The sequence below is a fragment of the Lepidochelys olivacea genome, assembly GCF_965140295.1.
Source record: "Lepidochelys olivacea isolate rLepOli2 genome assembly, chromosome: 10".
Classification (NCBI taxonomy): Eukaryota; Metazoa; Chordata; order Testudines; family Cheloniidae; genus Lepidochelys; species Lepidochelys olivacea.
Window position 1 is genome coordinate 33,355,131 of NC_140420.1, and position 15,970 is coordinate 33,371,100.

The 15,970-nt window shown below is 45.6% G+C and overlaps 1 protein-coding gene across 1 annotated transcript in view; it reads right to left on the bottom strand.

Moving 5' to 3' along the window:
* TRAP1 (TNF receptor associated protein 1) overlaps window positions 1-11,784 on the bottom strand; it is a 75,598-nt gene extending 63,814 nt beyond the window's left edge. The window contains exon 1 of the mRNA XM_084642119.1: window positions 11,608-11,784. Coding sequence (XP_084498245.1) covers window positions 11,608-11,695 — 88 coding nt within the window. The 5' untranslated portion in view covers window positions 11,696-11,784. The remainder of the gene's footprint in view (window positions 1-11,607) is intronic.
* Window positions 11,785-15,970: the final 4,186 nt, after the last annotated feature.

Here is a 15,970-nt window from a genome sequence, read left to right on the forward strand (position 1 = left end):
TCACCAGCACATTCTCATTAACTCGGATACTATTCGCAGGTTTGACAATGCAGCTGTAAGAAAGCAAGGGAAGTTGCAACTGGTATCACAGTATATGAGCTTTCAGATTCCCTTATCCTGTCATCTTGTCAGATCTCTTAAGCATGGTCAGTATTCGCCTAGGAAATTTCCAAGGCCTTTAGAACCAAAGCCAGTTCCTTGGAAGTTCCCCTCATAGTGGTCACTGCCACAGCATGATGCTTGCAGGCAGTGCTATGTTTTGGATAAAATGTGAAACTTCAAATACTGACCATCTTGAATTAGTTAAAAAAATCCTGTGAATTTGCAAGTGTAGGAGTGCTATCCCCAACTTCCTGGTCAAGTTAAACTGGGATAGTTATTTTCTAACCTAAATAAGATCTCCCTGCAGTTTCAATGGCATTGTTTATTCTTCCACAAACTGATAGGAATTGTAGATGGAAAAAACCCATCAGGTAATCCATCCTATCACCCTCCCCCCAATCCCATTTCCTACTTCAAATTTTCAGGTGGGTTGTCTATTTCTCCAGTATCTCAGTCCTCACCATCCCATTACAGTATAGTCCTCATTATCAGAATAGCAAGGGGGACACAGATTTTTTTGGATAATTGGGAGTTTGAATAACGAAGAGGGCAGGAGCCAGGGTGGATTTGATTTAAATCATGATTTAAATCACTAGTCAGGAAGACTTGATTTAATCATGGATTTCTACATAAAGTGCATTCTTGTTGGTTGTTATAACCTTAATACATATTCTTCACAACTCAGAGATAGATGTAGGTTTCATTTTCAGAAGGTACACACTAAACATTTTTAAAGTGATTTATTTTGAACACTTTTCAGATTCGTTTTACAGCTATATCAGAAAATCAATGACTGGTTATTTCATTTACCAAAGGAAATTGAAGCAGATATTTATGAAGTCATTGGGAGGTGACCTATCTCCAATTCAACAGGTTAATCATTAATATTTGGAGGATTTTCTTCCCATGCTATATTAGGAGAACATCACCAGACAAACACTTAAATTATTTAACTAAAACAACAACGTTATGTATTCTGGATATTTTTCTTCAACAGCAAACATTAATATTTTAACAAAACAAGCATATGCAATTTCAATTTAGTTAAACATTCAAGTTTTTTAAAATCAGGTTTATTTTTGTTAAAATTATTTTTAACTAAAATAGTTAAATGAAATATTTAAAAAACAAAACAAAAAAAACAATATTAAATCGACTGTCAGCCAGGTCAACATGAGAAACTTAAAATACTGGCTTCTGCAGCTAACTCAGTCATCTTCACCTTCATTTTCCTGTTTATTCGTAATCTGGAAAAGAAAAACAAGCTTTCCTGCTTTTTCAGGTCCCAAACAATTTCTCAGTTTGGAATGAATTAGTCCACAGAAAGAAAATATTCTTTCTACACCAGCAGAAGAAGCTACTGCTGTTAAAAGTGAGATGATCACTTCAACAGTCTCTGAATCTAAGTGCTTAAGTGACTTCCACCAGTTCACTGGTGTGACTTTCTTTAAAAAATCATCAGCAAACATATATTTCTTGAATGGTTCACCCTTAGCTCTGAAGTTTATTACAGTTGGCATTATGGAGGGATTGCTGGATGTCCATGTCATAGCCAACTCCTCTTCTTCAGCACTTAAGGTTTGACCCTGGTACCGAGTATTAAGAATATCTGCAAGAAAATGAGCTGCAGAGAGTGTTTGTCCAATTCGTTTTTTTAATGCTTGTAATTTAACTTTGTCATTGCATATTTCTCTTTTAAGATCTCACTCAGTTCCTTCCAAATTTCAACAGCATCAGCAATAAAACAGCTGTTTCCCTGCGTTTTGTTCAGGGCTACAGAAATAAGCTTCAGGGTATTCAGCATGTGTTCAACCTTTCTCCTAAACCCAATGTTGAGAACGCTGGCTGTGACAGTGCCATCTATTTTTTCACGATTTTGTTCACAATCTGTCATCAGATTAGGCCAGTTCTTGATCTAGTGCTCAAAACAGTCCACTACTGAGTTCCATCGCACGTCTTGGTTCCTCCCACTTTTTTCAGAGCAGCTGCTGCAAAGCAGTTGTTACCCAAGTATTTTGCAATTTCCACAAGATTAGCCTTCATTTCTGGAACACTGAAGTCTTTGGCTAGGAGGTGCAACAAATGAGCACTGCAACCATATCTTATTAGCTTGGGACTCTCTTCACTCTCTTCTAAATAATTTCTTCTCATCTTGGATGCATTTGCAGCATTGTCTGTGACCAAGCTGCGTACTAGACATTTGAATTTTTTTTCCACAGTTTGTTATAGCTTTTACTGCTACTTCTTGTAAGTATTCTATTGGGTGTGCATTTCCTGATCTATCAATTGTTTCTGTAAGGAAGACATTCCCTTCTTCTGTTGTCACACAAGCACATACAACAGGATCACTGCTCCACCCATCAAGACTCAGGTTAACAATTTTACCCTCTAGACCTTTTGCACACTGCTCAATTTCTCTTTCATACCCTTTATCCAGCACTTTGCCTGCGACATCTGCTCTGTTGGGTGGACTATATCCATGGTTAATGACTGAACCATGTTAGTGAAGTGTGGGTTCTCAATCATATGGAAAGGTGAGTTTGTTGCATAAATAAACCATTTATTGCAATTTTTTCATCAATTACCTCTTTTTGTAATCGGCTGGTTCTTATCTCAAACTTATCTATGGTTGTTTCTGGAAATGGAGATTTTTTCTTTTTGCTACAGGTAATGATATACTGTGACATACATGATGGGACAGAAACACCATCATTGGCAGAATACTCTGAAACTATAGAAAATGATGGTGATCTTGAAAGTGGATAGCCTTCTGAATCCTGCATGTTGAGGATGGATTCTCCTAAAAAAAATAATTCAATGCAGTTATTTAATTATTATTACCATACTGCTCATTTACTATTACTCATTGCATTCACTGACACTCAGTACTACTTTAAAGGTGAAATTGTAAAAGGAAGATCTGCCTATTTCAGCTATTCATTTTTTATCACAACTGCATCTAAAGTGATAGTATCATAGAGTAACAACTACATTTTTTGCTCAAACATGAGAATTCAAGACTAGTCCAGAAGGAAGACAGGCAGTCCTTAAGAAAGAAGTATGAAATAAAAAAGTTTACCAATCTGAAGATCCTGCACGTTCGGACATGTTCCTTTCATCATCTTCAACGCAGCTTCTTCTTGAGAAGGAACACTTCTCATGATGTTGTGTCATTCGGGAAACCAGGCCTTGCATTTCTTTGTTGCGCTGTTTGCATTTTGCACACATGCCTGTCTTACCCACAGGTAGAAGAACTTCATTAAAATATTCCCAAACTGGGTCTCTCTTACGGCCTACTGCCATTAGAGGTTTTCCCTTCTAGTGAGAGAAAGATATGGTAGATTTCAAATCAATGAAGGCTACACTCAGAAAGACCTCAAGCCTTCTGGAATATGCTGCTCAAACAGTTTCACTTTTGTTTCTATTGCCTGGCCCTCCCTTCTCACATTTATCTCCAAACTTCTTCTCCTTGTCCAGATCCACCCCCAACAATCTTCTATTCACTGAACTTTTTGAAACTTTGCACTTTTAGAGAGAGGTAAGGGATTGCCTCTGTGTACACAAATTTACAGAGGGACAATAGGGTTGAGGTCTGTCATTTCTCACCTCTATATATTATTTATTTAAAAACATTTCTGCTGTTAACAAGCATATTATCTCTGAAGACACAAATCCACAGTTTGAGAACGGCATAACTAAGCACCTCTGATGGTATCTTCTAGACTGAGCACTGAGTCCTATTGGGTAGATAGAAAGATTAACCTAAATAATCTATACAGAAGCCCCTGGAACCCCATAAAATTGCATCCCTAATCCATGAACTATTGGAACTCATTTACAAAACTTTTCTTAAACATTAGATGAATATATTGTCTCTTACCACAGAATTAGAATTTATAATCACTATTCCATGATGACATATCTTTGAGCTATAATGTATCTATCTTTAGATAGGTTTTTTTCCCCTCAAAAAGCATTTGATCAAAAAAAATCCAATTTAAATTTTAAAAAATCCAAATTTTTTTGATTTTTTAAAAAAAAACATTGATTTTTATCCACCAGGACCACAGCCTCACCCCCACCCAGTGCCTGCAGGAATCAGGTGTCATCAGCCCAGCGGCAGCACAGGGAGCCCTCTGCAGTTCTGCAGTAACAGCCCCACTCATTTGCTCTTGTGACAGCAGGGCTGCAGAAGGCTTCCTATGCTGCCACAGGAGCCATCCAGTAGCAGGGTGACCTCCTGTATGGCCAGCGGCTCCTCCTCCTCACAGTTTGGGCCGGGTAGGGGGGGGTCTCTGCTCCGTTTTGTGAGCCTCCACATTATCCGATTCTCTTCCTTGTCCCGCAGCATGAGATTCATGCGGGGAGGCAAGGAAAGGATTTGGCTAATGCAGGGGTTCAAACAACAGGGTTTTGGATATATGGAAGTATACTGTATTCCTAAACTGTGTGCCTCAGTTACTCATGTACCACCCTAAATAAATCCTTTTCCTCCTTGGCATTTACATTCTTCACATATTTGTGGCTTAGCCAAGCTATATCCAGTAAGAGCTAAATGTCTCAGTCAGCTCCTTCAGGCCCTGAACATTTATGCTGCTCTTCTCCCAACGCTCTACAGTCTGCCATAATCTATAATCTATCTGCAACCAAAGTGTCCAGACAGAAGAGTACTATGGCCTAGGTGCAATGGTATCATGGACATATGGAGGGACTATGACTTCCCTGCTCTATTTCCTTTCCAAGATCGTTATGCATTACTATTCGTTAATCATTGACAATGTGCTCAAACCTGTATAAGCTACAAGACAGCCTCACTCTAGTCAGCTAGGGTTGTGTAGTTTCTGGTAACTGACCAATGGGTAATACCTACAGACTGTAAAGCAACTTGGAGTCCAGTTCTTCTGACTGGAAAGAATGTATTACTCCACCCTTTTAACTCTGGAGAACTGAGTATACTAGGGTTAAATTAAAAGTGAAATAAATTTGTTGGTGTAAGTAGAGAACCTAGTAATTGTCACCAGATGTTAAGAGAGACTAACACAACCAGAAGCCTGAGAGAAACAAAGAGTTTACAAGGGTTTTGTCAGGACTGCAGAAGACCCAAAATTCACATCCCAGGGGATGCTGCAGATCAGAGATGGGCTGCATTAGTAGAGGTAAACTTTCACAGCCCCCACCTGCTTTAGCAAGCCCATTCAGCAAAATATCAATGCGCTTCCTTAAGATTAAGCATGTGCTTCAAGTCTATTGAAGTTAATGTGACTTAACACTTGCCCAGTGTTAAAAATGGGTTTAAATGCTTTGCTGTATAGGGACAGCTGACAAATACAGGCACTTGGCTGACCAGAACCAGGATCTCTCTCATATTCCAGAGCAGTGCATGCCAGCAAATTCACACAAATATCCCAACACCTCATACATATGGCTTTAAAGCTAAAAAATAAAAAGCTAATTTCATCTCCTCAGCAACACAAACTAACACGAGCACAGCACACCTGTTCTCCGCTGTCTACACTGGCTTCCCATAGAATTTCAAATCAAGGTCTCAGCCCTTATCTTCAAAATCTTCTATGGCCTGGACCCAACGTATCTAAAAGATTGTCTGAAGCCTGGGACGAAGACCATTGTTGTCACCTACATTCCTCTGGCACAACCAAACTTTCCACAGTAAAAGTAAAGCTTGTCTGTGCTGGAGACAGAACTTTCTATGGGGAGACGGTCCAGAAATACAGAATGAACTCTACCAAGAATTAAGGACTTCCACAAATCTCCCTCCCCGCTTGCTGCTCCCAGTGCAAAGTGCATTTCTTTAGCCTTGCCTTCTCTGATGTAAACACAAAGCAACATATATATTATAACAAACAAAAACTATCAAAACAAGACACTCCTCTTCACATGCTTCTCCTTGTGGGGAAAGGATGAGAGAACAAACAACAAATGACACAAGTCATATCAGTTAATGCACAACCAGATGGGACTTACATACTACCGTGATCAGTGTGCTATTAAAAACCTAAATAGAATATACTATAACTGTATTTATTGGGAAAATACCATGGCCTTCCGAAATTTCCTTTACATTTTGTGTCTCATTTTTCTCAAAACAGCGGAATGACCTGGACTCTAGGAATCTAAGTGCCCTTAGTGTTGGATGTTGTGATAAAGTAATTCCACTGTGATCCCCTCCATGTAACTGAGGATAAGCATGTTGTTACCAAGCATTTTTAATAAAGCAGCACCAAAAGCATGAAGATCAAGCACTTCGCAAACATTACTCTGACACAGCTGCCAGACCAAGAAGTTTATCACATTATTTCAGCATAAATCAGCCATGATGAGAAAAACCCACTGAAACATGATTTTCCTATAGAGTTGTGCATCATATGGTCACTGTGCTTCATTCACTTCAGACAACACATCAGCTAAGCCCCCCTTTCTCACAACCTCTGCTGTGTGTTAAGTATTATATTGCTAGAGACTCATACAATATAGGCACCAAAACAAAAGGTCTCTTCCTTATCTTCTCATTTTATTATATGCTTTTAGGTTGCAGGGGAAGATGCTGTTCGCTAAAGCGAAGGACTACACCCAAACCCAGAGCTGGAAGATGCTACAAAAGCTTCCACACACAGTTCTGTCAATGCCCTATAGTTCTAAAATGCAGCATCCCCTACTACTCCAGTTCTGACCTCAGCTCTGCCAATGCCCCTCACTCCTGATCTGCAGCCCTCCTACTATTCATGCTGGATTTGCCCAGTGTAGATACCTAATCCATGACAAACTGAATTCTTCCATCATTCTCTCATGCCAGTCCTTGAAGCTCCAGAATCTTCACAACTCCACCCTCCAGACCCTACACCAGAGGTGGGCAAACTTTTTGGCCCAAGGGCCACATCTGGGTGGGGAAATTGTATGCAGGGCCATGAATGTAGGGCTGGAGCAGGGGGTTGGGGTGCGGGAGGGAGTGCGGGATGTGGGATGGTGTGCTGTGTGCAGGAAGGGGGCTCAGGGCAGGGGGTTGGGGTGCACAAGGCGTGCGGGGTGTGGCAGGGGGCTCAGAGGGTTGGGATGCAGGAGGGGTGTAGCAGGGGGCTCAAGGCAGGGGTTTCAAAGGGTCAGGGGAGAGGGCTGGGATGCAGGAAGGGATTCAGAGTGCGGGCTCTGGCCTTGCGCCGCTTACCTCGAATAGCTCCAGGGTGGCAGCAGCGCGCAGCAGGCCTAAGGCAGGCTCCCTGCCAGCCCTGGCCCCATGCCACTCCTGGAAGTGGCCAGCATGTCCGGCATTGGCTCCTGGTTGTGGGGTGGGGCAGGCAGCTCTATCGTGCGCTGCCCTCATCTGTGGGTACCATCCCCAAACCTCCCACTGGCTGTGGTTCCCCGTTCCTGTTCCCACCCAACAGGAACTGCAGAGAGTGGTGTCTGCAGGCGAGGGCAGCGCATGGAGCCCTCTGCCCTCCTTCCCCCCAGGGATGTGGTACTGGCCACTTCTGGGAGCAGTGCAGGGACAGGGCAGGCAGGGAGCCTGCCTTAGCCCTGCTGCACCATGAGGCTGGCAATCCCGCAGACCGGACTGAAAGCCCTGATGGGCTGGATCTGGCCCACGGGCCGTAGTTTGCCCTCCCCTGCCCTACGCCATTGCGAATGCCCTCCAGTCAGAGGAGAGACATAGATGCCTCTGGAGCCAATGAATGCCACTCCTCCTCCTCCATGGGACTCAGCACACTTCCCCTGCAGTGCTCAAACTTTGCAAATCCAGGGACTGAGAGATGCCAGGGTGAGGCACTGCTGTCAGAGCACTGGGCCCGCTGAGTCACTGTCCTCAGAGAGCCAAACCAGCCCAGAGTCATCCCGGACTCGCAGCTCCCAAGAGTGAATAAATGTTCACAGAAGAGAAATCACTTACTCTTAATACATAAAAAGGAGTGGTCATGGAGATGGGATGCAAAAATCTACTTCAAAATCTCTGTACCAGTCAAATTCAAATTAGATCACAAACTTTACTTGTATTGCAAGGGTCACCCAAAGCTCCCACCCAGAATTGGGCCCCCACTGAATGAGTCAACAATGTGATGCTGTTGAGAATAAGGCAAATGTCATTGTGGAATGTTGCCAAGGTTCCTTCCCCACTCTGAACTCTAGGGTACAGATGTGGGGACCTGCATGAAAACCCCCCTAAGCTTATTTTTACCAGCTTAGGTTAAAACTTCCCCAAGATACAAACTATTTTACCTTTTGCCCTTGGACTTTATTGCTGCCACCACCAAGTGTCTAACAAATATATAACAGGGAAAGAGCCACTTGGAAACGTCTTTCCCCCCAAAATCCTCCCCAAACCCTACACCCCCTTTCCTGGGGAAGGTTTGATAAAAATCCTCACCGATTTGCATAGGTGAACACAGACCCAAACCCTTGGATCTTAAGAACAATGAAAAAGCAATCAGGTTCTTAAAAGAAGAATTTTAATTGAAGAAAAGGTAAAAGAATCATCTCTGTAAAATCAGGATGGTAAATACCTTACAGGGTAATCAGATTCAAAACACAGAGAAACCCTCTAGGCAAAACCTTAAGTTACAAAAAGACACAAAAACGGAATGTATATTCCATTCAGCACAACTTATTTTATCAGCCATTTAAACAAAACAGAATCTAACACATATCTAGCTAGATTGCTTACTAAGTTCTAAGACTCCACTCCTGTTCTGTTCCTGGCAAAAAGCATCACACAGACCGACAGAACCTTTGTTTCTCCCCCCCCTCCAGCTTTGAAAGTAACTTGTCTCCTCATTGGTCATTTTGGTCAGGTGCCAGCGAGGTTATGCTAGCTTCTTAACCCTTTACAGGTAAAAGGGTTTTTCCTCTGGCCAGGAGGGATTTTAAAGGGATTTACCCTTCCCTTTATATTTATGACAGATGTATTAACAGGAGTGTCATACATAAGATATGGGAAGTAATTGTTCCACTCTACTTGACACTGGTGAGGCATCAGCTGGAGCATTGTCTCCAATTTTGGACAGAACACTCCAAGAAAGATGTGGACCAATTGGAGTCCAGAGGACAGCAACAAAAATGAAGAGGTTTAAAGGAAATGTTGAAAGAATTGGACACGTTTAGTCTTCAGAAGAGAAGGCTGAGGGGGCACAATAGTAACAAAAAGATCATTATAAAGAGGATAGTGATCAATTATTGTCCATGTCCACCGAGGGTAGGACAAGAAGTACTCAGCTTAGTTTACAGCAAGGGAGGTTTAGGTTGGATATTAGGAAAAACTTTCTAACGATAAAGATCGATAACCACTAGTTTACCTAGGGAGGTTGTGGAGTCATTGGAGGTATTTAAAAACAAGTAGACAAACACCTGGCACGGACAGTCTAGGTATTAGTCCTCCCTCGACACAGGGGTCTGGACCAGATGTCCTCCTGAGGTCCCTTCCAGCCCTACATTTCTATAATTGTACTAGGCACGGTACAAATACTCATGAATACATGGTCCCTGAGTGACAGGATTAAAATCCTGAGACACCTTTTCTGTGTGTGCAGTAAGCAGTCCAGCAGGGATAGCAGAAAATGTAGAGTTCAGAGCTGTACGGTGAAGGAGAACATGCCTGTATGAAAACTTTTAAAAATCATTTCTCTAAAGAAAGTTAAAAATTCCCCATGCTGGTGAGTTCAGTACCCAGAGTTGAAGGAAAGAAAGAAAGGCCTTCACACCAAGAGGTTGATTTCCTACGGCCATACTGGGTTACACCAAGGTCCATCTATCCCAGTATCCTGTCTTCCGACAGTGGCCAATGCCATGTGCCCCAGATGGAATGAACAGAACAGGTAATTACCCAAGGATCCATCCCGTCGCCCATTCCCAGCTTCTAGCAAACAGAGGCTAGGGACACCAGCCCTGCCCATCCTGGCTAATATCCATTGATGGACCGATCCTCCATGAACTTATCTAGCTCTTTTTTGAACCCTTTTATAGTCTTTCATTCTACAGGGTTGGTAAGAGCCAATTTTTAGACTACAAATTAAGCTCTGGTAATCACCCAGTGCTTTGTGCATCACGATGGGCACGTCCCACAATACCCTGCCAGTAGACAGACACCATGTGTTGACGGTTCAGTCTGTTCCTGTCACTTTAATGAGTATGTTTGTGCTTCTGAAGATTAAGGGACTGGCATGCAGTGATGGAGCCACTGGTCAGGCAGCTATACTGCAAATTTCTTCCAATGCAGTTCCCAACAGTGATCTCAAGTGAAATCATATGGTCATTTTTTCCTAACAAACCTGACTGCTCAGCCTGCGTTTAGGACTGCTTACTGCTGGAACCTTGCCAGTAAAAAGACTGAATCCTACTCAGCTAAGCAGACTGTATCTAAGTTGTTGGCTTCCTCAAAGGCATTTTTTAAAACGCAGGCAAACTGGTATGAAAGAAGGTCGCTAAAGGTCATTTGTCCAAGCAAGGTTCATTTTTATTTATTATTTTAACAAGATTGGTCACTCCACTAGCTCCCTTTTCATGTCTCCTGTTCTTTAGAATTAAGTGTCAAACTACCTTCTACATGTAGGGACCATCTCACTTCACCAGATACATACATCCTCACAAGAATTTCAGCTATTTTCTCCGCATCCCACCAAAGATTAAGTAGCCAAGTGCTGTAATGAAGTCTTATAAATCACCCAGACGTAATTAAATTCAGAAAACATACCACACTGTATTGGTTTTAATTATGTAGAATACTTCATGGTACCTTAAGTTACCCTTCTCAAAATAAATGAACTAGAGTACACTCCATAACACAATTTTATTTTCAATTGTGTTTGTTCACTTTCTTACTCATTTATACATGGGAGGAATTTGTGACGGGTCACCAGGTAAATGTGAATTAGGGATGTTCCAGTATAACAATTTTCAAATAGAAAGGTCTGAAGATCAGTTTGGACTCTGCGCTCCCATTTCTACTGCAGTGATTTACACCAGATTGTAAACGCGGTGCAGGTCAAGCTGCGCTTCAGAACGCCGAAGAAACAGGCGAAGAGGTTTCCCCTGCTTCTATCACTGGCCGAGTTCATTCACATCTGCCCCTCTGCTTTTGGCTGTTCCAGTCTCTACCCTGGCTGACAGGCGGCACCTAGAAACGCGGCTGTCTTTCGCCGCAGCCAGGCGCTGCGGGAGAGCCAGCCACACGGCGGCCCCAGAGGCAGGCCGGGGGTTAACGCGTTCATGGCGATGCGCGGTGCCGGCTGCAGACCACAGGTCCCGGCAGAGACTCTTCCAGGGCCCACGAGCTCCCGGCAGGGGCCGCCAGCTCCTCTGCTAGCCCGGCGCCACCCTCGGACTCGAGCTGCGGGCTGAGGCCCTACAGCCCTGGGCGCCAGGCCAAGGCAACCGCGGCTCCTCGGCAGGTCCGAGCCGGCTGCAGCCGCCGCGGGGCCCTCCAGACCCCGATCCTCCCGGCTCCCCTCCCCCACCAACCAGCCCCCGAGCCGCGCGACGCCGGGACAGCCCCGCCCTCACCTGCCGCCGGCGCCCGCAGCCGCGCGACGCTCCCCGCCCGCAGCAGGGCCCGCAGGCGGCTCCCACGCAACAGCATCGCCCGGGCCATGCCGGGCCGGCCACTCGCTCGCTCTCCGGGGCGCACGCACCACGCGCGCGGCGGCTCTGAGCGGAAGGGCCGACGCCCGCACTGAGGCGGCGCGCGCTGATGGTGTCACGTTGCCTGGGCGACCCCTGAGCGCCTGACAGGAACCGCCCCCCTCCCTGAGGCGGCGCGGAGCTGCGGGCGGGTTCGTCCGCTCGCTGCCTTCGCGAGGGGCTGCCGAGGGCAGCGCCCGCAGCTTACAAAGCCCCCTTCCCGCAGCGAGTGCCCATCCCCCCGGCCTGGTTGCCCCTTGCCCGCCCCCCGCGGGTGCCCGCCCTCTCGCGCCCTGCTGCCCTCCCAGCTAGCAGATGCTTATCCACCCCACACACCCTATTGCCCCGTCTTGCCTGCTTCAAGTCCCACAGCTGCAGGCCACGGGGACGTGGGGACATCAACGCCCCTTGGCCTGAGGTGCCTTCTTCTCGCCCCAGATCTTGTTCTCCTTCTACCTAACATGGGGGACCTGCTGTCCCACTTTTATAGGGACAGTTCTGATTTTGGGGTCTTTTTCTCATAGAGGGTCCTATTACTCTCCCCCCCCCCCCCCAGCTTCTGTCCCAATTTTCACATTTGCTTTCTGGTCACCCTACACCTAACCAGCTCATTCCCACTGCACACAAGCCTGCCCCACCGGAGCTTCAGCCCCTGTCTCGCGCCTGCTTGTTCATTAGAAGACAGAGCAGGAGGCAGGACTCAGATTGGTCCAGGCCAGGTCAAAAATCCAGTTCTGTGACTGAAGCTGCCCTCTTGTACTCTAGAACCTCAGCTTTCTATATAAAAAGTAATTTTCTATCAACGTTGCAAAGAACACTTTCATACCGTTAATCATGTGTAACTGATATAGAGGTGTCTGCCTGAGGCTGCAGAGAGTGTTAAACAATATTTTATATAATTAAAAACAAATGGAAGAAAGAAGAAGTTGATAGTGATGAATACAAGTCAGAAGCTATACATTGTAGAAAGTTGATAAGAGCACCAAATATATACAAGCGGACAAAAATCTATGGCCGGCAAAGTTACAAACAATAAGTTTTTTGAGTGTATTAAGAACAAAAATATTTGAAACAATGGTACTTGTCCATTACTAGATGGAAATGGTAGAATTAATAATAATACAGAAAAGGCAGAAGCATTCAATAAATATTTCTGTTCTGTATTTGGGAAGGAAACTGATAAAATAGTCATAGCATATACTAGTATTTCAGAGGATGTTTAACAGCACCTACTAAAGTTAAACACTTAAATCAGCAGGTCCAGATAACTTGCATCCAATAGTTTGAAAAGAGCTGGCTGAGGGGTTCACTGGACTGGTAATGCTGATTTTCAATAAATCTTGGAACATCAGGGAAGTTCTAGAAGACTGGAAGAAACTTAATGTTGGGCTGGTATTTTTAAAGGGTTAACAGACTTGGCTAATTAGAGGCCTGTGAGTCTGACATCAATCCTGGGCAAGATAATGGAGCAGCTGATACAGAACTAGTAAAGAATTGAAGGACAGTAATATAATTAATGTCAATCAACAAGGGTTTATGGAAAATAGAACCTCTCAAAGTAACTTGATAGATTTTTTTTATGAGATTACAGGTTTGGTTGATAAAGGTGAGAATGCTGATGACTTCCAGGAATTTTGGAATTTTTGAAAGTGTTGGGGACAACTTCCTGGTGCAAGTGCTGGAGGAACCAACTAGGGCCCATGCTCCTCTTGACCTACTGCTCACAAACAGGGAAGAATTGGTAGGGGAAGTAGAAGTGTGTGGCAACCTGGGCAGCAGTGATCATGAGATGTCGAGTTCAGGATCCTGACAAAAGGAAGAAAGGAGAGTAGCAGAATACAGACGCCGGACTTCAGAAAAGCAGACTTTGACTCACGCAGGGAACTGATGGGCAGGATCCCCTGGGAGGATAATATGAGCGGGAAAGGAGTCCAGGAGAGCTGGCTGTATTTTAAAGAAGCCTTATTGAGGGCACAGGAACCATAGGCACTGAGTTTCTAATCTATCATGGGGTGCTCCCTCCAGGCTCCACCAAGGCCCCACCCCTGCCCTGCTTCTTCCCACTCCTGCTCCACCCCACTTCTTCCCAACCTCTTTCCCCCCTTCCCCATCCATTTCTGCCCCCTCCCCCAAGCATGCTGTGCCCTCACTCCTCCCCCTAGCACCTCCTGATGCTGCAAAACAGTGGCAGGTGGTAGGCATTGGGAGGGAGTGGGAGATGCTGATTGGCTGGGCCCCCCAGCAGGCAGGAGGCACTGCGGGGAGGGAGAGATTCTGGTAGGAGGGCTGCCAGGGGGTGCTCAGCACCCACCATTTTTTTCCCATAGGTGCTCCAGCCCCAGAGCACCCATGGAGTCGGCGCCCGGAACAAACCATCCCGACGTGCAGCAAGAATAGCAAATATGGCAGGTTACCAGCTGGGCTTAACAGAGAAATCTTCAGTGAGCTTAAACACATAAAGGAAACTTACAAGAAGTGGAGCTTGGGCAGATAACTAGGGAAGAGTATAAAAATATTGCTTGAGCATGCAGGGGTGTAATCATGAAGGCCAAAGCACAACTGGAGTTGCAGCTAGCAAGGGATGTGAAGGGTAACAAGAAGGGTTTCTACAGGGATAGGCACTGACTTCTACTGGCGCCGGTGGGTGCTCAACCCACCTCTGCTCCTGGCCCTGCCCTGACTCCACCCTGCCCTGCCCCTCCCACTCTTGCCCCACCCCCATTCCAACCCCTTCCCCAAAGTCCCTGCCTCAACTCTTCCCCCTCCCTGCCTCTATTCCGACTCCTTCCCCAAATCCCTGCCACCGCCCCGCCTCTTCCCCGCCTCCTCCCCTGAGCTCACCATGTTCCCACTCCTCCTCACTCCCTCCCGGAGCTTGCTATGCTGCCAAACAATTGTTTGGCGGCAGCAAGCGCTAGGAGGGAGGTGGAGGAGCAGGGACGCAGCACGCTCAGGGGAGGAGGCGGAGGTGAGGCAGGGGGGGCAGGAAGGGGAGCTGGCTGCTGGTGGGTGCAGAGCACCCACTAATTTTTCGCTGTGGGTGCTCCACCCCTGGAGCACCCACAGAGTCGGTGCCTATGTCTACACGTATGTTATCAACAAGAAGGTCAGGAAAAGTGTGGGACACTTACTGAATGGGGGAGGAAACCTAGTGACACATGATGTGGAAAAAGCTGAAGTACTCAATGCTTTTCTTGCCTCGGTCTTCACAGAGAAGGTCAGCTCCCAGACTTCTGCACTGGGCAGCACAGTATGGGGAGGAGGTGAGCAGCCCTCAGTGGTGAAAGAACAGGTTAAGGACTATTTAGAAAAGCTGGACATGCACAAATCCATGGGGCCAGATGCAATGCATCCAGGAGTGCTGAGAGAGCTGGCTGATGTGATTGCAGAGCCATTGGCTATTAACTTTGAAAACTCATGGCGACTGGGGGAGGTCCCGGACGATTGTTGATGTTGGTCCTGCTCTGAGCAGGGGATTGGACTAGATGACCTCCTGAGGTCTCTTCCAATCCTAATATTCTATGATTCTATGATTGGAAAAAGACAAATATAGTGTCCATCTTTAAAAAAGGGAAGAATCCGGGGAACTACAGACCGGTCAGCCTCACCTCAGTCCCCAGAAAAATCATGAAGCAGGTCCTCAAGGAATCCATTTTGAAGCACTTGGAGGAGAGGAAGGTGATCAGGAACCGTCAATAAGAACTCACCAAGGGAAAGTCATGCCTGACCAACCTGATTGCCTTCTATGAGGAGATAACTGGCTCTGTGGATATGGGGAAAGCAGTGGATATGATATACCTTGACTTTAGCAGAGCTTTCGATACAGTCTCCCACAGTATTCTTGCCAGCAAATTAAAAAAGTATGGACTGGATGAACAGACTATAAGGTAGATAGAAACCTGGCTAGATCATTGGGCTCAACAGGTAGTGATCAATGGCTTGATGTCTAGTTGGCAGCCAGTATCAAGCGGAGTGCCCCTGGAATTGGTGCTGGGGCCAGTTTTCTTCAATATCTTCATTAATGATCTGGATGATGGGATGGATTGCACCCTCAGCAAGTTCGCAGATGACACTAAGCTGGGGGGGGGGGGAGGTAGATATGCTGGAGGGTAGGGATAGGGTCCAGAGTGACCTAGACAAATTGGAGGATTGGGCCAAAAGAAATCTGATGAGGTTCGGCAAGGACATGTGCAGAGTCCTCCCTTAGGATGGAAAAATCCCACACACCGCTACAGGCTGGGGAACG